Here is a 22790-nt window from a genome sequence, read left to right on the forward strand (position 1 = left end):
CCGCTCACTGCGGCTGTGGGCCCCTCATGCTGGCTGCTGGCTACACACGGTAGCCCATGGCAACCCACTGCAGCAGGGGCTGCAGCCTATGCTGTCGCCAGCAACTCACGGCCGCCCAGCTCCAGGTTGAGCTGTTGTTCAGAATCTTAGCTATAGAGGGCAGTGTCACTGGCCCTCATATATGGGATCCGAACCGGGGCCCTCTGGCATCCCAAGCCGGCGCTTAACCAACGCGCCACTTGGCCGGCCCCTGACCACTATTTTTAAAGCATCACTCCACCATGGAGTTAAGAGTACACTGTAGGGGGCTAAGCTAGGAGCAGGAAGACAGGTAGAGGCGAGGTCGCAACCCAGACCTGAAGTGGTGGTACCTCAAATCAGGGTGGTGATGAGAAGTGATTCAGTTCAGGAATGGACGTGAGGGACAGAAAAGAGTTAAGGATGACCCAAGAGCCAAGAAGGGTGACACCAGGGCTTTTTGCCCTGAGCCACTGGAACAATGAAGTTGCCACTAAGTATGATGGGGAAACAGTAGATGAGCAGGTTTGCAGGAAGACAGGAAGGTCAGGTTTGGATGTAGCCAGTCTGGAGTTCAGGGAACAGGCCCTGAGCTGGAGGGAACAGTTGGAACATCATGAGATGGCTGGTATTCAAGTCTTGAGATGAGGTGTCACCCTGGTATCACTAAGGGAGTGAGGGAGGACTGAGCCCCAGGGCGTGCCCCAGGGTATTCCTGCAGTAGACAGGAAGAAGTGACAGAGAGGTAGAAGGAGAACCAAGAGGGTGAGGTTTCTTGAGACAATGACTGAAGGAAGTTTGAGAGGAGAGAGTGATCCGACTATCAAGCCGCTGAAAGATCAGATTGAGTGGGGACCAGACTCCTTGGACTTGGCAATGCGGAGGTTGGTGACCTTGGTCAGAGCAATTCTGGAGCAGAGGTGGGGGCGAAAGTCTGACTGCAATGGGTTCAACAGAGAACGGGGGAGGGAAATTGAAGACAGCTGAGATCAACAATACTTCCAAGAAATTTTGATACAAGGGGAGCAGAGAAATGGGGCCAGGACCCAGAAGAGGCTGTGGGGTCAAGAGAGTGTTTCATTTTGTTTTCAGTGGGAGAAAAAAAAAAAACCAATGAAGGAGAATGATCTAGAAAAGAGGAGAAAATGGATGGTGCAGGAGAAAGGAAAACTGCTGGAGGGATATGTCTTTGAGTGGACAAGATACAGGGCAGAAATGGAGGGCTGGCCCTGACTGGGGGTGAGGAGGGGTGAGGTGTTACCCCATAAAGAGGAAGCCCAGGAGTCATCCAGGAGGTAGGAGAGAACACAGACGAGGCATCACGGCACCCCAGGCGGTCAGTGGTTGTGGGTGGTTGTGCGCTTTCTCTCCAGCGTGTTCTGTGTGGGGACAGGCAAAGCGTGGGTGGGGAGGTGGCGTCAGAGCTGAGTCAGGAGAGGAAAGCCCCGGGGAAGCATAGTCCGGGCAGAGGGGATGGCAGGTGCAAATGTCCCGAGGTAGGTGTCCAGAGGAAGGGAAAGAGGCTGAATCATGGTGAGTGACAGGGAGAGTGGCCTGAGGTGGCACCCGAGAGGTGGCCAGGAGCCAGACAGTGCAGAGCCTTCCGGGGCTCCGCGCTGGTTTTTTTTCCTCAGTGTGATGGAAGTCCCTGGGAGGTGTTAAGCAGGGGAGAGACTTCATTTGATTCCAGTGTTTGAAGTTCTCCCAGGTGCTGTGCCAAGAGGACGGCTGTGCTCTGGCAGCTTGGAGAAGGCAGATCTGAGGGGCGGGACACTCCTAAGGAAGCGGGCAAGCAGGCTGATTCCATCTTAATCCCTGGGCACCTAGACGTGGGTCTGGGCTGGAAAGGAAGGGGGGCCGACATGGGACCTGATCCCATGACCCCCGCTGTGGGTGCGGTGGGAGATCGCAGGACACCCTCAAGCTGGTCTCCCCCCTCCGACCCCAGGCCTGGGCATGTGCTTCAGCTTCCAGTCGACCATCATTGTGCTGGGCTTCTACTTCAACCGCCGGCAGGCCCTGGCCAACGCGCTGGCCTCCGTGGGCGTCTCCCTGGGCATCACACTCTGGCCGCTGCTCGCCCGCTACCTCCTGGAAGACCTGGGCTGGAGGGGTACCTTCCTTGTCTTCGGCGGGGTTTTTCTCCACTGCTGTGTCTGCGGGGCCATCCTGAGGCCCGTGGCCACCAGCGTGGCTCCTGAAACCAGAGAAGGGCCCCCTCCACCTTCCAAGACACCTGTGCCCAGCTGCCTGGCAGCATGTGGCCGGGCCATCCAGCGCCACCTGGCCTTTGATATCCTCTGGCACAACGCAGGCTACCGCGTGTTCACACTGGGCGTCGCGTGGATGATCCTGGGTTTCCCGCTGCCACACGTCTTCCTGGTGCCATACGCCATGCGGCACGGAGTGGACGAGCACAGGGCGGCCCTGCTCATCTCCATTATCGGCTTCAGCAACATCTTCCTGCGGCCCATGGCCGGGCTGGTGGCAAGCCGGCGGGACTTTGCCGGCCACCGCAAGTACCTGTTCAGCCTGGCAGTCCTGCTCAACGGGCTCACCAACCTGGTGTGCGCGGCGTCGGCCGACTTCCGGGTGCTGGTGGGCTACTGCCTGGTGTACAGCGTGTCCATGAGTGGAGTTGGTGCCCTCTTCTTCCAGGTCCTTATGGACGTGGTCCCCATGGATCGGTTCTCCAGGGCCCTGGGCCTCTGCACCATCCTGGAGAGCATCTCCATCCTCATCTCCCCTCCACTGGCTGGTGAGGCCCTGGAGGGAAGGAGGGAGGGTGGCCAGGTGGGCCAGAGCATAGCCTGGGCAAGCAGGGTCAGGGGCGAGGCAAAGGGAACAGTCTGGACAGATGTGGGCCCCGGCCAGCATCGCAGGGGTAGGAACGTGGAATCTGTGACTTTCCCAAGCACCCCAGGGGTTCTGGCTACAGTGTGTTCCCCAGCTGGTGCTCAGTTAACAGTAGGGGTTTGTGTACTAAACTTACCTGAGTTTGTCGTCTTCCTCTCTGTCACTTTGTTTTCTTATCAGCAAAGGGGGGATGATAATAGAAGCTGCCTGGTAGGCTTGTGCTGAGGATCTCAAGTTGTACAGTAAAGAGCTTAGTAGAGAAGCTGGCACTGAGTAGGTGCGATGCACAGGTTATTAAAATCCTGGTTCTCCAACTTCCTGCCTGTGGGACCCGGGCAGGTCATTTTCCTTCTCGGAGCCACAGTGTCATCTGCAAAATGCAGAAAAGAACACGTGCCATAACCATTGATTCACCTGTGCCAGTCACTGGCTGCGCATAGCTGAATACAAAGACTTACCTTCTAGGGGGAGAGTCGGGAATTAAAGCAGAGACACATTTGTGGTCACAATGGCTATTGGTGCCTGGTGGGAAATGCACAGATATGGAAAGTAGAACCTCATATAAGGGGACTTGCTGGGCAGCTGGGAGTGTGACATTCAGAGCCAAAGGGAAGATTTATGAAGCACCTGGGCTGAGGGAGGCAGTCAGCAGAGAACACGTGGCAGCGGTTATTACAGTAAGGCCATGGGGACTCTTCCCCTGAGTGGGGAGTTGGAAGTCCCAGTTTCCAAGGGCATTCTCCAAGCCAGCAAGCAGACAGAGCTCTCCAGGAGGAGGTACGGGTGGACCCAGGGTGTGGCCGAGCAGATATCCCAGACGCCACTGGCCCTTGTCTCCTTGGTTTCCTGCCACCAAGGGTAAGAGAGACGTGGCCTTAAGTTCTCTTTGGCCTGAGTACTCTTCCTGCATGGACCAGACTAGGTTTAGTGTTTCCTCTCCTCCCTTCATTCAACATTATTTATTGAGTGGCTACAATTCCTAGAACTGGGGATACAGCAGAGACAAAAATAAAGTCCCTGTTCTCTCAGAGCACACGGTTTAGTGGCGGGGGGGAGGCCTGGTGGCCCCAGACAGTGGCCTAACTTGCTCTCTGTCCTCCAGGGTTCCTCCTGGACACGACTGACAACTTCAGTTACGTTTTCTACATGTCCAGCTTCTTCCTGATCTCAGCCGCTCTCTTCATGGGTGGCAGCTTCTGTGCCCTGCGAAAGAAGGAAAGGCGGCAGGGCAGGCAGGCTGAGGCGGAAGCCGCCACCCTGGAGGCTGCCCCAGAGCGGGCCCTCACCGTGAAGGGCACAGACAGGTCCGAGAAGCGACTGTGCACTGAAATCGTATATGTGACCAGTGTCTGAGCCCTGGGATCACATGTGTGACCAGCATCTGAGCCCCGAGGTCAACAGGTGACCACTGCCTCAGCCTAGGAATGGGATATCCAGCTGCTTCACCAGGGGCTAGGGTGACGTGCTGCCCAGAATGCCTGAACCAAAGACCATCCAGACTGTGCACATCGGGACTCAGCCAGGAGCTGGGACCTTGGAGGCTGGCCTCCGAAGACTCAGGGTCCCTTCCAGTGAGCAGAATCCAGGAGCAGGTCCTCTTGACATTTCCTTGGGCACCAGAGTACTTGGGGCCCACGAAGGTGGGTCTGAGCCCTGCTGGGGTCCATCATGGCCGGCTCTGCTCAGCTGCCCGCCCGCTGCTGCTGCTACAGCTAACATACTGGACCCTCGAGTCCAGTCTGTATGTGATCGCTTTGTCCTTCTCCGACCTCCAGACGGTTCCAGAGAGCTTGCCTGTCATCCGAAGCCCTCCTGCCGCCTTTCTTCCCAGTGACCCAGCCCTTGCCCTTAGGGCCGCCTCCAGCACAGGCTGCTGGGCCTCATGTTGACTGGCACCCTGGGAAGAAGGGCCTGGTGAGAGAATGAGTTGTGGCCTGTAGCGATGGAGGGCCAGGCTGAGGAGTTGGCCTAGACGCAGGGTTTGGACAGATTAAATGTTGGATGGAGTACTCATCCTGTCGTCTGCAGAGAACTGGAGGGGAGCCCCTGACTTGGGTCCTAGAATTAGTGAAGGTGAGGGGCCCCCTGCACACCATCAGAGCCTGCTCCAGGGTCTCCCCCCCCCCTCCTTTGTCCTACCTGATATCTTGGGCCGGGAAGGTTAATGCTGGACTTGGGGAAAGCCAGACATCTGACTGACCAGGTAGAAGGACTGCTAGGCACAGCCCAAGGACCTCTGTGAAAATGGAGAGCTGCTTTTGCAACAGAAGCCCTACGATTCTCCTCGCCTTCCGTCCTCTTCTCCCTGTGGTATTAGAGGTATCAAGCCTGGGGTGGGGTAAATAGCTGGCTGGGCCAGCTGCCAGTCCACCCCTGCTCCCTGTTGGCCTGTGCCTGTGGCCTGGAGGCCAGAGCTCCCCACACACACTCTTTGCTGGTGCCCTTCCCCGAGGTCATCACCCGGGGGCTAGCTGTCAGCAGCCTAGGTTTGTTCTACCAACTCAGGGAATGGAAAAACAGTTTGAATTATACACAAAAATGTTTCCTGCAGCAGGTAATAAACCCTGTGAACTACTGAAGCAGGAAAACAGGCCTGGAGTAAGCCCCCCTCCTCCACTTCAGTTCTCCCAGTTTGGCAGAGGTTGCTCACGCCCAGGACCTTGTTGATTCAGGCTTAACCAGGCTCCAACAAGAACACCTTATCAGGAGGACCGATTTTATTTTCATGACCCAACTGTAGCCTTCCTCCTCAACAGGTCCAGCTGGCATGAGTAAGCATCCTTGGGGACGTCCTGTCTTCTCCAGGACCCTGCCACGAGTGCCCCCTTATGGCCACAGAAGGTAGTGCAGAGGCAAAACAAAGGACTCTGGGCTGGGATAGAGACCTGTGTTCACATTTGATTCCGCCACAATTTGCTATGTGACTTGGGGCAAATTGTTCACCATCTCTGGGCTTTGAAAAAGGAGGAGGTTGGCCTGGATAAACTAATCTCTTCTAGTGTGAAAAGTCTAATCCTGAAGATCTCCGCCCCCCACTGCCTTCCTGCTCCCCACCCAGTCCTATGCTTGGCCACCATCCACAGCTTGTGCACTGAAGGGAGAAAGCTTGGACATAGTTTACCAAGTCCTGCCTCCTCCATCTTAATGGAGTGGACAAGGAGGGAGTTGGGCTGGTGAGTAGGTGAATGCTTTTGGTGCTGGTAGCTACCAGGCTTTGAAATGTGCATCCCCTAAGAGGCCCACTTCCTTAAAACATTTCTTTCAAGGAAAAAAGGTATCAGTGAACATTCAGCATAGGGAATTTTGACTTCATCTGCCCCTGGGCAAGATTAGCAGTATTCTCTAGGCCAGTGGTCAACCTGTGGGTTGTGACCCCTGTGGGGGTCGAACAACCCTTTCACAGGGGTCACCTAAGACCATTGGAAAACAAAAAGATATTTACATTATGATTCATAACAGTAGCAAAATTACAGTTATAGAGTAGCAAAGAAAATAATTTTATGGTTGGGGGTCACCACATGAGGAACTGTATTAAGGGGTCGTGGCATTAGGAAGGTTGAGAACCACTGCTCTAAGCGGACTTCCTTCAACAGGTATTTATTGAGCATCTACTGTGTGCCAGGGAATGGGCAGAGAGGAATAAGAACTGATCGCTGATTTTCTGGGAATCCTCTAGAGAGGTTCTGGAGCAGTTCCTGAGCAGCACAGGGTGGAGCACATTTCCATCCTGTCCTCAAGCCTTGGTCTAGCCAGAGGCAGAGAAGCCCTCTGGCTGAGATGTACTTCCCCAGATCGCATCAGCTCCCTCAAAAAGCAGAAGGGGGCCGGCCGAGTGGCGCGATGGTTAAGAGCTGGCTTGGGATGCCAGAGGGCCCCGGTTCGGATCCCGCATGTGAGGGCCAGTTACACTGCCCTCCACAGCTAAGATGCTGAACAACAGCTCAACCTGGAGCTGGGCTGCCATGAGTCGCCGGCGACGGCCTAGGCTGCAGCCCCTGCTGCAGTGGGTTGCCATGGGCTACTGTGTGTAGCTGGCAGCCAGCGTGAGCGGCCAGCAAGCCGCAGTGAGTGGCCGTCCAGAAGCCGGCGACTGATCTGCCTCACCCGGGAAGAGCGCAATGATGGTGCCAACTTGGGCCAGTGAAGCAACGTCCTCCACAACTAGACTGAAGAGCAAAGCGACAGCAACTTGTCTGTTCCTGTCCCCCCAATTCCCCAGCACTGTTCCCATCCCCCCAATTCCCCAATTAAAAAAAAAATCTTTAAACAAAAAAACAGAAGGGCCAGGTGAGGTCATCGGGGGCCACCGCCCTCACGGAGCAGCCATAGTACCCAAGCACCCAGACTATAGTCGTAACTCCTGCCCCAGGGGGTGTGTATAGGGCAGGGGCTGACCACAGGGACCTGGGCCCACGAAGGTGGGGCCTGCTCCCAATGCCAGGCCCAGGACCAAAGGAACATGGTCCTTGCCTTCAGGAAGCGCACAGCCCAAGCCCCCTTTACGCTCTCATTTTCAAGCACGATAGGAGCACGGCAGGGCCACTTCTCTCCCTGGTATTTGATCCCCTGCGCCTACGAGGTCTCGGTCACAGACCACCTTCCTGAGAAGCCCCAAGAACGAACTGGGCACAAGAGCTTCAGCATTCAGGGCTCCACAAGCCAGAAAGCCGCCAAAACTGTACATTTAAGTGAATGGAAGCTCCTACTGCCTGCCAGTGCTGCCCCAGCGCTCTCCATCCGCCTGGCTGACAAAGAGCTTTCCTCAGTTCCCGATATTTCTGGTCAGAGATAGCGGACTCAGCTCAGGGTTGGGGAGCCTGGGGTGCCGGGTTCGCCCGGCTTTTTGGAAAAGCCGACCAGAAGGTATCGTCAAAGGACCCATATGAGGGGAGAGGGCCACAGGGAGCCAACGCCCACTCTCCGGAGGGGCGTCCCTGCGTGGAGGAGGTTGGCTTGCGCCCCCTCTGTAGATGCAAGGGGGTCTGGAGATGGTTCTGCCTGACAGCTCCCCACATAGGCGCCCTGCGGCGCCTCTGAGCTGCTAAGCGTCCTAGAGGCGCTCCTCAACACACACCCCACCCCGCCGGGCCGAGCAGCGCGGCGGAGAGGAACCGCGCACGCGCGCCGAGCTCAGCGGCGGCCCCGCCCCTCCCGCCTCGGCCCACCCCTTTCCTCCTTCCGGGCGGAGGTAAGCGCGGCTTCCGCCGGAAAGCCAGAAGGGAGCCGAGAAATCGAACCCTGTCCCCGGCCGGGGTTTGGGGGCTCTGCTCCCTCCTCCAGCGCGCAGTCGCATCCTAGGCTCCCGCGCCCCAACTTAGGTTTTCACGCCCAACTCTTACAAGATCCTGAGACCCCGCCCCATCCCCCGCAGCTCAATTCCAACTGCAACTGACGGCAGAGCCTGAAGCCAGGAAAGGAACCTATTCCCCGCCCCGGTCCGCCCATGCTCGGACCCAGGGAGGCCCAGTGAGGTTCTCGCCCGGCTTTCCGGCCTCATCTGCCACGCTCTCCTGCCTGTCCCTTGTGGACACTTCGCTGCCCCGACCATGTCCCAGAAGCCGAAGGTAGAGCCCCACGTCGGACGGCTGGGATACCTGCAGGCGCTGGTCACGGAATTCCAGGAGACGGAGAGCCAGAGTGAGAGCGACAGGGTGGGGGCCAGAGGGATGGGACCGGGGTTCGGCCGTGACCGTGGCCCGGACCTGGCTCCAGTGCCGCTTTTCCGTTGCAGACGCCAAGGAGCAAGTCCTGGCCAACCTCGCCAACTTTGCCTATGACCCCAGCAACTACCAGTATCTGCGACAGCTGCAGGTCCTGGATTTATTCCTTGATTCGCTGTCGGAGGAGAATGAGACCCTGGTGGAGTTTGCTATTGGTAAGGATGGGACCGGTCTCCCAGATGCCTGATGGGCTGTGGTGAGATAAGTGAGTCAGAAGTGAGTCGTTGGTAAAGGAATCTCTTAGTCCCTCAGGTGCTGGGATGGAAGACCTTCCCGATATCTGTGCCACCTTCGCGGTTCACATGTTATCCAAGTCACATCTACCTTGAGCCAGGTCCGGAACTCAAGCCCAGGACTCCCTGTTCACGGCTGCCTTTCCTCCTGCTAAGTGATGAGATTATAAGGGGGAATGGATTGAAGCCACTTGGAGGGAAAAAAGTTTAGAGTGCTTTTTTTTTCATTTTAAAGATTTTATTGGGAAAGGGGAACAGCTAAGTTGTTGTCCTTCAATCTTAGTTGTGGAGGGCGCAGCTAGCTCAGCTCCAAGTTCAGTTGCCATCCGGCTGCCTATCGGCAGCTCAGGGCAGCTCAGCTCAAGGGGTGGTGTTCAATCTTATTTAAGGGTGGGCACAGCCCACCATCCCATGCGGGAGTTGAACTGGCAACCTTGTTAGGAGCATGTGCCCTCACCAGCTGAGCCATCCTGCCACCTGCTGGCAGCTCAGCTCAGGTGCAGCTCACTGGCCCATGTGGGAATCGAACCGGTGACCCTGTTGCTCAGAACTTGCGCTCTTAACCAACTGAGCCACTTGGCCAGCCCTAGAGTGCTTTTCTTTCTTAAGATTTTTATTGGGGAATTGGGGGGAGGGGAACAGCGCTGGGGAATTGGGGGAAGGGGAACAGACAAGTTGCTGTCCTTTTGTTCTTCAGTCTAGTTGTGGAGGACGTTGCTTCACTGGCCCAAGTTGGCACCATCATTGCACTCTTCCCGGGTGAGGCAGATCAGTCGCTGGCTTCTGGACGGCCGCTCACTGCGGCTGCTGGCCGCTCACGCTGGCTGCTGGCTACATATGGTAGCCCATGGCAACCCACTGCCACAGGGGCTGCAGCCTACGCCGTCGCCGGCGACTCACGGCAGCCCAGCTCCAGGTTGAGCTGTTGTTCAGCATCTTAGCTGTAGAGGGCAGTGTCACTGGTCCTCATATGTGGGATCCGAACCAGGGCCCTCTGGCGTCCCAAGCCAGTTCTTAACCATCGCGCCACTCGGCTGGCCCTAGAGTGCTTTTCTTAAATATCTTTATATTAATGTTTTAATGTCAGGAGAAGTAGGCGTGACTTAGAATAGCTTATGGTTCCTGTGGTTGGTATGGTCTAAAATCTATTGAATCATTAACTGGACAGATGTTGGGCCTGAACTGTGTAAGCAAGGTACTGTTCTAAATGCCGGAGAGATGGAGAACAAGTTGAGAAAGGTCTTGACCCTCAAAGAATTTACATTCTAGTAGGCGGAGACAGGTGGTGAGCAAACAAACTGAAAAGCTGAGGCTCTGAAGGAAATAAACAGGATGGTGAGACAGAGGTAGGCACAACTTCCATTTTGGCCGTCTCGGGAAGGCCTTCTAGGCAGAGGGGCATCTTGGGCCAGGACCTTAAAGCAGACGGAGCCAGAAGGAAGGCTGATATGGCAGGACTGTGGTGAGTGAAGCAGAGAGTGGCACAAAGCGAGGTTAGAGAGGCGGCGGCACCAGAATTTATAGGGGCTTAGATCTAGGCCATGGGAAAGAGTTTGGAATTTATTCTAAGGGCAAATGAAATTTTTTCTCAGCGTGCAATCTTTTAAAAATACCATTTCTCTATATAGTGAAAGGAATCTTACTCATGTAGGGAAAGAAACCTCTGATAATAATTCAGTTGTCACCTAATACCCACATATGCAAATTTCTCTAATAGTTCCCAAAGAGACATTTTGTTGTTTGTATAAATCAGGATTCAATTCAGGATCCATGCACTTAATCTGGTTGTTATGTTCCTTAGATCTCTCTCTCTCTCTCTCTCTCTCTCCCTCTCTCTCTCTCTCTCCCTCTCTCTCTCCCTTCCCCCCCCCCTCTCTCTCTTAAATAAACTTTGTATTTTAGAACAGTTTTAGAAAAATTGCAAAGGTAAGACAGAGGGTTCTCATATGTGCCACACCCAGTTTCCCTGTTAGTCCCATCTTACATTAGCGTGGTACATTTGTTATAACTAATAAACCAAACTATTGATGCATTATGATTAACTACAGCCCATTCTTTATTCAGATTTCCTTAGTTTGCCCGTCTTTTTACTCTTCCGGGATCCCATCTAGGATGTCACATTACATTTAGTTGTCACATCTCCTGAGGCTCCTCTGGGCTGTGCCAGTTTCTTAGACTTCCCTTTTTTTGGTGGTTTTGAGGAATACAGGTCAGGTATTTTGTATAATAGATTGTCCCTCAGTTGAGATTTGTCTGATTTTGTTTTTCCCTTATGATTGGACTGGGTTATGGGTTTTGGGGAGGACGACCATGGAGGTAAAGTGCCATTCTCCTCACATCGTATCGAGGGTACGTGCTACCAACATGACTTCTCACTGTTGATGGGGACCTTGATCATTTGACTGAGATAGTGTTTATTCAGTTTCTCTACTGTAAAGTTACTCTCCCCCCTTCCCTATCTTTCCATATTGTACTCTTTGGAAAGAAGTCACTGCATAAATGATCTTTTAATCATTAGTAGACTTTTTTCCATAACACTCCTTGTCGAAGGATCCAGACCAGTTCTGCAGAAGGTCCTGCCTTCCATTGTCTAGTTGCAGCTTTATGGTGTCATTTAGTTTGTTCTGTTGTCCTTTATCCCCTTTATTTCCTATAACTTAGAAATTAGATCAAAAGCCTTGATAGAATCAGTAACACTTTTTTTTTTTTTTTTTTTTTAGCTGAGCCATCCTGCCACCTATTGGCAGCTCAGCTCGGGCCGTGAATCATACCGGGGACCCTGTTGCTCAGAGCTCAAACTCTTGAGCGAGCTGTTAACCAACTGAGCCACTCGGCCGGCCTGTAACGCTTTTTTTGTTGTAGTTTTTTTTCCTGAGTACATCATAGGTAAGTGTGATTTAAATTTTTGAAAAACCATCCAGGTCTGCCCCTAACATTTGTGGTACCTGGTGCTAGAGTACAAAGGGGGGCAACCCCTCTTCTTCTAACCACGACAGGTCTCACACATGTGTGTGGACATCCCAGCTCTGTTCACAGCCCCCCCAACACACAGCTGCCTCATGGCCACTCCTTGGATACAGGAGTGTAGACACCCATAATGGGGTTCAACCCTGGGGGTCAAGATCTAGAAAAGAGGCCCATGCAGCTGTGGGAGCAGGTTCAGGGCCTGGAGCTCCAGGTGTGGGGGTGGGAGGATGGCTTTGGGAGAGCTCCCTGGATTTTTCAACCTGTGGAGAGGGCCAGAGTGAGGCCCTCTAAAGCTGGGCCAGGGACAGGAGCCCCAGTTGCCCAGGTCTAGTAGAGTGGTGCTAGCTCAAGTCTGTGCCCCTCTGGAAGATTATTATGCTAAATAAAGATTCTAAAAAGTGGGTCACTTGAAGATTTTCTCCAATATAAGTCCTCTGTCCGCTCACTTTTTGTACCTCGGCTCCACAGCTTCTGCCATCTGAATGGTGACGGTGGCCCCTGCGGAAACACGTGGCTAAACCTCACCTGGGGGTGATAGAGCTCCTCCAACTCAAGCTTTTGACTCCGGAGAAAACTTGCCTAAAAAGAGCAGTCACCCAAGAAAAGTTTCTACAGAGCCAGGAAGCAGCTTTGCTACGGTAGAAAGCACTCAGATCCTGGCCCGCTGAGCTGGGAGCTGTGGGCGAGACTTGGGCCAGCTTGGGTTCTTGCTCTTCCGGGCCGCTTCGCAGTTTTACTTTTCCCAGCCACTTTTTTTCTCCTCCTTTTCTCTTCCTCCTTCTTCCCATCGGAGCAAGGCCCCTAATCCCAAGAGCAGTAGCTTTCTCATCATTGAATCCCTCCATGGGATCGTCTGCAGATTAAATTTCTCTTTCATTTATTGCGCATAACTTAAAAGGAGAGCCCAGTGGTACTTAGAAGCATTTTGTGACTGCTGTCATTCCCTTTCCTCTTAATGTCTCTGGCACAAATGGAAAACGCTGTCAGGCGCTTGTCCTGCTGTTCCAAGGCTCTGTGCTGCTCATTGTAGCTCTGAGTCTTTTCTCTCCAGTGGCAGGCCGGAGATTGTGATCTCCGGGAGGGCCCAGCCTTACTTATGTCTTGAATGCTCTGGCCTTTTGGTCTGGGGAAGGTGAGCAAAGGGCCCACAAGGTGCAGCGTACTGGCCATGACTTGGCATGCAGCCCTGAGTGGGGGTGGTTCTGGAATTACTGGCAGAGAGGACAGCCTGTGGCCTTGGCCGTGGCCCGCAGAACCAAAACCAATGTCTGTTGGCGAGGAACATAGTGAGTGTGGTTAAGAGCTGGGCTTTGGGGTCAGGCAGGCCTGGGTTTGAGTCCTCGCTCCCCCACGCCCCCGGGCGTGTGGCTTCCTTATTTCCATCATCTGTCAGGTGGGGGCAATAGCAGTACATGTCTCACAGAATTGTTGAGAGAATTAAATGAGATAAAATGTCTGCTGCTGCAAGATCCCACGTATCCAGAGCCCCTTTGAGGATAAACAGTTCCCTCATCTCCCAGAGAGGTGAGGTGGGATGGGATCATGTCCTTTCACAAGCCACCTGTCTGCCCAGGGATTCTTCCCTCTGGAAAAAACCATCATCAAATAAGGAAAAGATAAAGCCAACCCTTAGCCTTCCAGCAGGTGTCCAGGTGGTATTAAGTGAAGTGAGCCTGGCTGTCATGTGTGCCCTGGTGCTGCGCTCCGCCTGTCAGCTGCACAGCTGGTGCTGTCGCGCTTACGAGGACCTGTAATAATAGCTGCACTTATGGAGCGCCCTCTGTATACCCGGCACTGACTTCCTGTGCTTTATGGCCTTTGACCCTGACATAGCACTAAAAGCGGTGTGCTCACACCATGCATTTTCCAATCAGGAATCTGAGGCTTAGAAAGGGTCAGTGGGTTGGTCAAAGGTTTAAGGAGTACAAGACCTAAGACTTAAATCCAAGGCCGTCAGATTCTAGAGCTGTTCTCTTGGCCACTTTCCTGCCCTTAGAGGAGTTCCTGATTTCTAGGGTTGTGGACTGTGAAAGCTAGAAAGAAAGTCTAAACCCCTCGTTTTACTGATGAGGAAACTGAGGCACAGACAGCTGCCCCTTGGCTGGTTACTGACAGGCCAGGGTCAGAAGGCTCCCTTCCTTCCATGGTGGCTGATGGCTCGACTCTGAAGTAGGACCTCTCTTGTCAAGCAGCTCTGCCTGCTCTCTGAGGGCTGAAGCACTTTGGTTCGGCTGCAGTCATTTCTGTCAGTTGTGGGAGCAGGCCTAAAAGCACTCGCCAGTGGGGAGCTGGTATCCCTGACTGTTGTCTCTCTCTGGAGGTCATCTTGCTGTGACCTAGCAAACACGCTGGTCATATAGCTGCAGCCGTGAAAAAGAATCTAGTTATAACGATTACAGATAAGAAAGAGGGGTTTTCAAGTCTTCTCTGTGCCTTCCCCTTTTTTGTCCTTTTCTTTTGTGGATTTGCCCATTTAGAACAATTTTAGAACTATTTTATTTACCTTTTGGTTGTGGTCCTAGCTGCTTTTTCTCCCATCGGGGTCCAGGACTGGTTTGGGAGCTGTTATGATAAAAGCTGCCTTTTCCGGATGCCTTCCCCATGCCTACCGTGTCCCACCGCTCACCAAGCACATGCCCGCCTTGTACCAGAACTACCAGCAAAGTCTCTGGATCTGTTGTCCATCGCGAGGCAGGTAGTCAGTCCTAAGCCCTCTTCACATGCAGGAAACACCACCTCAGTAAGGCTGTGTCCATGGCCTGAGGCTCACACTATTAGTGACAAGTGCAGCCAGGAGATGGCCGCAGTCTGCCTGAATCCAGGTTCAGTGCCCAGGGGACCCAGCTGGCAGAGCCGAGGCTGAGTCCAGTGTGTCTTCCTCCCTGGTTCTTTGTTGCCACTGTAACTTGCCACCTCCAAAATATCCATCAGGTGGTTCTGGTGGGAAGTCCTCCCTGGCCCAGGGCCACATTTCATTAGTGTCTAAGAGAAACGGCCACTGGGACATGGCCCTGGCTGCCCTGGTTTGAAACACGGGGTGGGAAGGGGGTGAATTAGGGGAACCAGATATAAAGCCAGAATCTCAGCAAATACTTGAATGAGTATTCAGAGCTCATGCCCCCAAATAAAAACTCTGGCAGCCTTTGGCATTAATTTGGAGATGTCTGCCCAGATTGCCATTGGCTGGCTCTCAGGTGTCATATGCCGCTTGTGCACACCTGCACCATCCTATATGCTGTATGGAGACATAAAGGAACCAGAAGAGAATTTTTGACTTCTGTGAAATCTGGTTGAATCCTAGCATATCACAGAGAATACTTGGCGGTCTTGTTACCAAACATGGTTCAAGTAGGTTGCGTCCCAGAATTCAGGTTAAATCCCTTTTCCTGTGTTCTGTTTCCTGTCATACATATAGCTGCCACCAGATGGTGGTGGTGCTTAGGAAAAGGCTGGTGGATAAATGCTCAGAGCCTGTCTTTGGAAAACATTATTTAGTAAAATTGAAGAAAGCCGGGTTCCCAAGACCCAGCAGATACATTCATAAGGTTAGGGCACATCCACATCCAGGCCATGTGCAAAAATGTCACTAGCAACATTATAACAGTCTCAAACTGGAAACAGTTAACAGTAGAATGAATACCCACATTATGTGACATTGATACTACTTAGCAAAGTAAAGGAACACCCTACAGCTCAGCTGCACACAGTAATGTTACAGACATAATGGTAAGCAAATAATGCTGGACATACAATAATACGGACGGTGTGATTCCATTTCTATAAAGTCCAAAAACAGGCAGAAATGAACCATAGTATTTAGGGATGTGTGTATAAAAGTGATTTTTTTAAATTAAAATCTAAAAGGTTCTATTTATTAAAATTGTTATTAAATTATTACAAATCAGGAAGGTATTCACCTCTAAGGGAGAGAGAGAATTGGATCAGAAAAGGACACAGGGAGGAAGCCTCTGGATTGTCGTCAGTGTTTTGGTTCTTGACATCGGTGCTGGTTACACAGACATTTGCTTTGTCGTTGTTAAACTCTACATGTATGTATCAGCTCATTTCTCTGTGTGTGTTGCTGGTATGGCCCTTCGCCAGCCCCTGGGGCTGTAAACAGGTGCATGCTTGGGTCCACATCCACTGTGTGCCGGAGAGGGACCTAAATCACATTACTTCTCTGCCCACTTTACTGATGAAGAAACTGAAACTGAGAGAAACTGAGTTGCTTGCTCTGGTCCCCTAAGCCCTCAGTGGCATACTGGGATTCTAACTGGATCTGCCCACCACAGAGCTCTTGCTCCATCCCCCATACTCTGGGGCTCCCCTGTACCTCCGCCCCTGGTCAGTTAGGTTCCTGGGGGTCATACATCTTTCTGCTTAAAAAGAAATGCCTCAGCAGACCACCTGTGGCAGGATTCCCTTTACAAGAATGAGGTCATGTCAATTTCTCACCCTCTGCTCCCTTCCTCACTCTCTCAGAAGGCTGGCTCCAGGCTGCTCTCACCTGGACTAGTGTGGCTGCCACCATCCCTCCCTGACTTGCAAAGACCAATTCTCCTTCCTTAGTTCTAGGCACAAGCAGGGTGCGTGTGTTTCTTTTATTAATTTATGTGAATACATAACTGATTCACATGTACAAAATTCAAAAGGGTATGAAGTGAAGAGTAACTCCCACTGTAGCCATGTCTGTGGGTAACCGCTGTGATGAGTTTCTTGTGTATCATCCCAGAGATAGTTTTGGGATTTACAAACAAACGTATATATTTATATGAGTACTTTTTTGCATGTGCTACACATGTGGGGTGGTATATCTATGTTTTTTGTTTTTTTTTAAACTTAGCAGCATATCTGGACAGACCTGCAGTATCAGTCCATAAAGAGCTGCCTCATTCTTTGTAAGTGCTGCCCACGGCGTGGAGGGACGACAGTCTGCCAGTCTCCCTGGGGATGGACATTTAGCTGGTTTCATGTTGCTCTCACAAGCCGTGCTGCAGTGTGTCACACCTTACTTGTGTGTCATTTTTTACTTCTGGAAGTGTATCTGTAGGATAAACTTTAGAAGTGAAATATCTAGGTCAAAAGTATGAAAAGCCATAATGGTTTTTTCTTTTGATTTCATTTGATGTTTTTCATTATATGAAACATCCATCAGTTTAAGTGGAAACTATATTGTAAGGTATTTTTAGAGAAGTCTCAGCCTCCTTTCCTGACCCTTCCACATTGTTCCCCCCTCATTTGGAACCAGTGAATGTGAGCGTATACATATATTTGTCCCCCTACCCCTCTTCCTATACATAATGGTAGCTTTCTCAATATACTGTTCTGTCCCTCAAATCTGAAATTTCAGATGAACCATTTTCAGGGTGCTAAAGTAAAACCCAAGAACATAGTCCCAAATAAAGATTTTGACGTGATGGTGTATGGCCAGCCTGGTGCCCTGGGGTGAGTGGGTCCTCAGATGTAGTAATGTCTTGGGCCACTCTCTCCTAGGGCTCGCCCAGCCCCCAGGCGCCAGGTGCTGGCTAAGCACTTGTCAGCATGACCTCATTTAATCCCTGGGACAATCCTTAGACCCTCCTGTCACTCCCAGCAACAATACCCTACTTGCTGTGTGACTCAAGGTCACCTACCTGACCTCTCTGAGTGTCCAGCTTTCTCATCCCAGGCTGCACTTGGGGGCCTCTCTTGCCTCTCCTGGGGGTTTCTGGGGTTCCCTGTGTCTAGAAGGACCCTGCATTTGCTTCTTGTTCTCTTTTTCTCTGTCCTGACTGGTTTGTCCAAAACGTGTTCATCAGCCAGTCAGAACTTGTTCTCTTTTTTTGTTTGGTAACCATTTTTTAAATTGCAGCATGATTAACATACAATGAAATGCACAGATCTTAAATGTCAGTTTGACAGATTTTTAAATTCATTCAGGTATGTGCACATCTCTACGACCAGCACCGAAATTGAGAGGTAGAATGTTTCCGTTTCCCCAGAAACGCTCCTCAGACCCTGCCCGTCAGTGTCTTCCACCCCGAGGTCACCATGATTCTAAGCTCTAGCCCTATGGATTAGCTCTGCCTGTTCTTGAACCTCATGTAAATCACACAGGATGTTCTCTCGTGTCTAGTTTCTTTCACTCGGTGATGTTTTTGAGATTAATCCAAATTGTCACAGTATCATTAATTCATGTTTTTTGTATGAATGCACCACAGTGTTTTCATCCATTCACCTGTCCTTGGAGGCTTGAGTTGTTTCTCATTTGGAGCCTTTATGAATAAAGCTGTTACGATCATTTGTATGCACGTCTTGTATACAGACGCACTCATTTCTCTTGGGTAGAGTCCTTATATACATATGTACTCATTTTTCTCAGGTAGGAGTGCAGTTGTTGAGTCATAGAGTACATGTATGTTTAACTCTCAGAAGCTGCCAAATAGTTTTCTCAGATAGGTGGACTCAGGAGGGGAGAGCTCAAAGCAGCTGTAGCATTGGCTTCTCATGGGTCCCCCGGCTCGATCTTGGGAGCTCCAGCTCAGCGTTTTTACCCTGGGAGCCCTTCTCTTTCTAGGCCCTCACTCCTCTTTCTGTCTCTGAGGGTCACTGCCAGCAAGGCAGAGGGGCTTCAAGAGTTCCCTGCGGTCAGGGCTCAGGCAGCTGGTGAGCCCTGGCAGGTACCTGATCTGACCTTGGAGGCATCCCAGGCCTGCACAAAGGGAACAGGTGGGGCCTCCTGCCCTGAGGCCTCTTCCTGTCCCCACCCTCTAGCTCTTGCCATCTGATTATCCCCTGGCCTTGGTGGCAGTGTCCCACCCAGGCACACCTGGCTGTGATGCTGACTAACTCACTAGAGAATGATTTCCTCTTTATTTTATCATACTTCACAGCAGATCTAAGTCCCATCTCCCATCTCCCACTGAAGCTGAGTTTGCAGTGCAGATAGGAGGTTGGCTCACCACTCTCTGAGGAGATGGCATAGATGTGTCTGTGAAGCCGGGGACTCCCAGAGCGTCTCCACTTGTCCCAGTTCCTGGCTGAGCCTGGTATCTGCCCACAGCAGGATTAGTTGTCCCTGGAGTTTCTAGAGGGACTCCCTTTCCCATGGGAGTGGCAGAGGGCTCCCATCTTCTGGGACTTTGGGCAAGTTGCTTAACAGCCTTGGCGTCTTCCACTAAAATGGGTGATGGTAACACTTTGTGGGGTTCAGTCATGTTTTCAGCATGTATCCAGGGAGTTTCCACAGTTGCAGGTACCTGGAATGCAGAGGAAAATCAGAGCGGGGCCCTGCCTTATGGTGCCCAGGGATGGGGACAGACAGCAAGTAGAGAAGGCACTCAACAGGGTGGCCCGGCTTGTACTGAGTGCCAGCCACACTGGGGCGACCGGTCGCTGAGGGAAGACTGACGGGGATGGCCTCTGAGTGCGTAGGGAGGGACACTTCCACCAGAGAGCCTGGTCTCGTTCTTGTGACTTCAGGAATGCCACTCAGCCCCTTCCCTCCCTCAGATGTACCCCCACAACCCGGATCCCAGAACTGCAGAGGTCCAAGGTAGGCAGGTTCTCAGGGACCCACCTCATGCAGCCCCTTAACCCTCCCCCTCTGCCCCACCCCCCTCCCCTGCTCACTGCTTTCAACCCTTCCAGCCTCTTGTGCGTGCGGGGCACCAGGGCATGGTGGGAATAAGACAGCCGAGGTCTTAACCTTAGGCATGCACTATCTTGTGGGGCTCGGTGGGCAGTGAGCAAGAAAACAAAACTGTGACAGTGATTTCTGTATCCTGAGCATATGAAGAAAATGAAACGGGGTGATGAGGGGAGTGCCTGGGAGTGCGGGGAGTGGATAGTGAGGTTCTCCAGGTATTCTCATTGGTGAGGGAGCAGTGAAGTGCTGGTTACCAGCAAGAGGGTGGCAGCTTGTGAAAATCTGGGGCCAAAAGGTCCCAAGGGTGCGCCCAGGTTGGTGACTGCTGTGAGTGATGGAGAAAGGCCAGACCAGTTGGTGCAGGACCGTGAAGACAACAGGATTATGGATTTATTGTAAATGCAGTGGAGAGTTCCCAGAGGCTGAATGGATAAAACCTTGACAAACATTTCCCTCTAGTAGGACTCAAATTGACCCAGGTACTGCTAGAGAAGGGGCGGCAGTGCCAAACCTGGGCACGCCCCTGAACCTGGAGGAGTGTCCCTGCCAGGGGCCCTGTAGGCACCTGTCCCCTCTTGCTGGGGAAGATGTCCTAGCTGGGGTTTGAGTCTATGAGAAGCGCTGTTGTTTCCAAAGAAGCAGGGGAAGTGGGTGGGCCGAGACTCACTCCTGATTGGCCTCTCTGGACTGTTCCGGCCACGTTATGCAAATGAGCTGGAAGCCCTTCCCTCTGCAGGGAGCGGGAACCTAAGGTCGGGGGGCGGGCATGGCGGCAGGAAGCTCACTGGATGCACAGGATGTCAGCTCCCTGCATTGAGTAGCCAGTGCTATGCAGTGACCACCAAAGCAAAGTAACATCTGTCCCCTGGGCTGAGGCCACTAAATCAAGGGGGCAGTGCTCATGGGTCTGATGAGAGAATGGGGAAGGGGGGGCAGGGGAGGATCTGGCCACACACACGTGAGCCATGGGTCCTTTGATCCAGAACACAGGTTTCTCACTGTAGCTTTTTTTTGTGTCCCCTAGAATGCTAGTAAGTGATGTGAAAATGACGCTAAAATGATCTAACCCCCTTATTAAGTTATACCGTATCCATAAAATGGCACTACACTGCCTAGCCATTAAATGATGCCATGATTGTAGGTTTTTTTTGACATGTGAAGATGTTCACAATACATTGTCAAATGAAAAAAAGCTGACTTATAAAACAGTAAAGAGAGTACCTGATTTTTAAAATATAAGTATTCACATATTTAAATTGTGGATGAAAAGCAAATGTTAAATGTCAGAGTGGATTAAGATGGCTTATATTTTGGCTTCTTTCTAATATTTTCACAGCTTTATTGAGGTGTAATAAATTGTTCATGGTTCAAGGGTTCAATTTGATAAGTCTTGACATATGTATTGTATATACCTGCAAAACCGTCACCTTACGTATATTTTTAAATTTTTCTTAAGTGAAACTATATTGTGCATTTTTTTGTTTTTGACGTTTAAAAAGGGGAAGTGTTATCAACCATTGAGGCTGAGCCAAGAGGCGAAAGGATTAGTGCCCACGCCCAGAAGGCTAGGCTGTGGCAGGCAGGCCTTTCTGGAACCTTGAAAGGGAAGGGCTGGAGACCAGAATGGACTTGGGATCCCATCTAGGGGCCACCTTCTCACAGGCCTGGGCCCTTCCCTGGAACTCAGTGGGCAGCAAGCGGCTGGGCGGGGAGAAGGGAGGAGGCCCGGGACGAAGCATCCAGACGTACCTTGCTCTCTTCCAGGAGGCCTCTGTAACCTGTGCTCAGACAGGGCCAACAAGGAGCACATCCTGCAGACAGGGGGCGTCCCGCTCATCATCAACTGCCTGTCCAGTCCCAACGAGGAGACTGTGCTGTCCGCCGTCACCACGATCATGTACCTGAGCTCGCCAGGCCCTGGCCCCCACCCCGAGCTGACCGCCATGCCCGTGGTCCAGTGCATGCTGCGCTTCTCTCTCTCAGCCAACACGAGGCTCCGGAACCTGGCCCAGATCTTCCTGGAAGACTTCTGTCCCCCAAGCCAGGTGGCTGAAGCCCGCCGCCGGCCGGCTCACTCTGCCCTGGGTATCCCACTGCCAAAGACCGAGGCCCCACAGCAGCCCTGAGCCAAGGAGACCTCAAGGCCATGGCACCCTTACTGCCAAAGACCAAATTCCTGATGGGGACTTAGGCAGCAGGAGCAGCAGAGCTCCCAGTGGGCACATTCTCCCCAGTGGTGCCTCTTCAGCCATTTTACAGCTGAGTCTTCCCAGCGTGACAGGTATTTACACTGTGATGAAAGGCATGAGATGAGTTGAGGAAGCCAGACTTTGAGACACACGGAGAAGCAAATCAAAGGTAGTGCCGTTTTCACAGTTTTCACTCTCTGCCAACTGGAGGTGAAGGTCCTGCCTCCTGACCCACCCCACTGCCAGGCTGTCACCCTCCTGTAAGAAGCAACCGGTTCCCTAGATCCAGAGGCTTTGCAGGTGGTTCTGAGGAGCAGCTGGGCCCAGGGCTCAGAACTGCCCAAGCTTGAGGAAATGCACATTATCCCTTAACAAGTGTCTGGAGTCATTCTGAGGAATAGAAGTGAGAAGTCTGGTTAAAAGTATCTCAGGGCTCTGGGAAGCTGGTAAGACGCCTCGCCCACTCCAGGGCTGTGGAGCCTGGGTACCTGCCTCACAAGCTCTCCAGGCTGGGCACTGGGCATGGTGAACAGCGGTCTAGAGAACTCTATGGTCCAGGGTGAACTGTTTATCCACACAGACTGTTCTGCCAGGCACCGTGTTAGGGCTTCAAAGATGAACATGTGGTCCCTGCTCGAGTGACAGAGCCCAGTGACTGTCAATGTGGCCGTCAGGCATTGAGACCAAAGCCATGGGGGTGATGACACATCACGACACAGACAAAACCCTTGGAGCTGCAGCTGCTTCCCTCCCCACTCCACGGTCCCCACCCAAGAGCCCTGGCCCTCCTCCTCCGCCATCAGGGTTAAGTGGCGGGGAGGTCCTGTCCCTGGAAGTGCATCAGGGACACAACACAAGTGGTGCCCAAGGGAGACAGAGGACCAGATACTGACTGTGTGGCTCAGTCCAAGTGTACGCTGGTCAGCACAGGAACGGATGTGGGATCCCTATGGAAAGCTGGGGTTCAGGAGCAGTGGGGAGTCCTGGCCATCTGTACTCCTTTAAGGTTGACCTCTTACATGACCAAGGAAAGGCAGATGTGAGAGGAATGGTTGCCAGGTGGGCCTGGCATTGGGGCAGGTTCTGGGGCCACCGGAGATAGAGGAAGGGAAGGCCTCCTGAGCCTCCAGTCCATCTACTGTCCTTTGACTTTTCCAAATAAAGGGCTTGGAAAGAGCAG

General features: G+C 52.4%; 2 protein-coding genes and 1 long non-coding RNA gene across 9 annotated transcripts in view; 2 read left to right on the forward strand and 1 right to left on the reverse strand.

Moving 5' to 3' along the window:
* The window catches only part of SLC16A5 (solute carrier family 16 member 5), a 13352-nt gene extending 7050 nt beyond the window's left edge, over window positions 1-6302 (forward strand). Inside the window, exons 2-4 of one of the 3 annotated variants that reach the window (XR_002124296.1) lie at window positions 1967-2776; window positions 3977-5193; window positions 5631-6302. Coding sequence is in view for 1 of the 3 variants with exons in the window: in XM_019644521.1 (XP_019500066.1) it covers window positions 1967-2776; window positions 3977-4227 (1061 nt within the window). In the remaining 2 variants the exon portion in view is untranslated. Of the gene's footprint in view, window positions 1-1966; window positions 2777-3976 lie in introns of all 3 variants that reach the window. The other 2 variants (XR_002124297.1, XM_019644521.1) reach the window with 2 other exon arrangements.
* On the reverse strand, window positions 2693-3904 carry LOC109383776 (uncharacterized). The gene is made up of 3 exons (XR_002124298.1): window positions 3333-3904; window positions 3011-3244; window positions 2693-2784 (listed from the first exon to the last, which is right to left on the reverse strand). It is a non-coding gene; the product is annotated as an uncharacterized LOC109383776 (long non-coding RNA).
* Window positions 6303-8058: 1756 nt separating the features above from the next.
* Window positions 8059-22786, forward strand: ARMC7 (armadillo repeat containing 7). Of its 5 annotated transcripts, none has more exons than XM_019644481.1 (4): window positions 8060-8511; window positions 8606-8749; window positions 8847-8928; window positions 21186-21267. In XM_019644481.1, exons 1-3 carry the CDS (start codon window positions 8421-8423, stop codon window positions 8921-8923), a joined length of 312 nt encoding a protein of 103 aa, XP_019500026.1. In that variant the 5' UTR covers window positions 8060-8420; the 3' UTR covers window positions 8924-8928; window positions 21186-21267. The 5 variants fall into 5 exon arrangements, with proteins under 5 accessions (XP_019500029.1, XP_019500026.1, XP_019500027.1 ...); XM_019644479.1 differs by having other exon boundaries at window positions 8064-8511; window positions 8839-8928; window positions 21186-22786; XM_019644484.1 differs by lacking the exon at window positions 8847-8928 and having other exon boundaries at window positions 8059-8511; window positions 8606-8685; window positions 21186-21326.
* Window positions 22787-22790: the final 4 nt, after the last annotated feature.

The sequence above is a fragment of the Hipposideros armiger genome, unplaced genomic scaffold (assembly GCF_001890085.2).
Source record: "Hipposideros armiger isolate ML-2016 unplaced genomic scaffold, ASM189008v1 scaffold_87, whole genome shotgun sequence".
Classification (NCBI taxonomy): domain Eukaryota; kingdom Metazoa; phylum Chordata; class Mammalia; order Chiroptera; family Hipposideridae; genus Hipposideros; species Hipposideros armiger.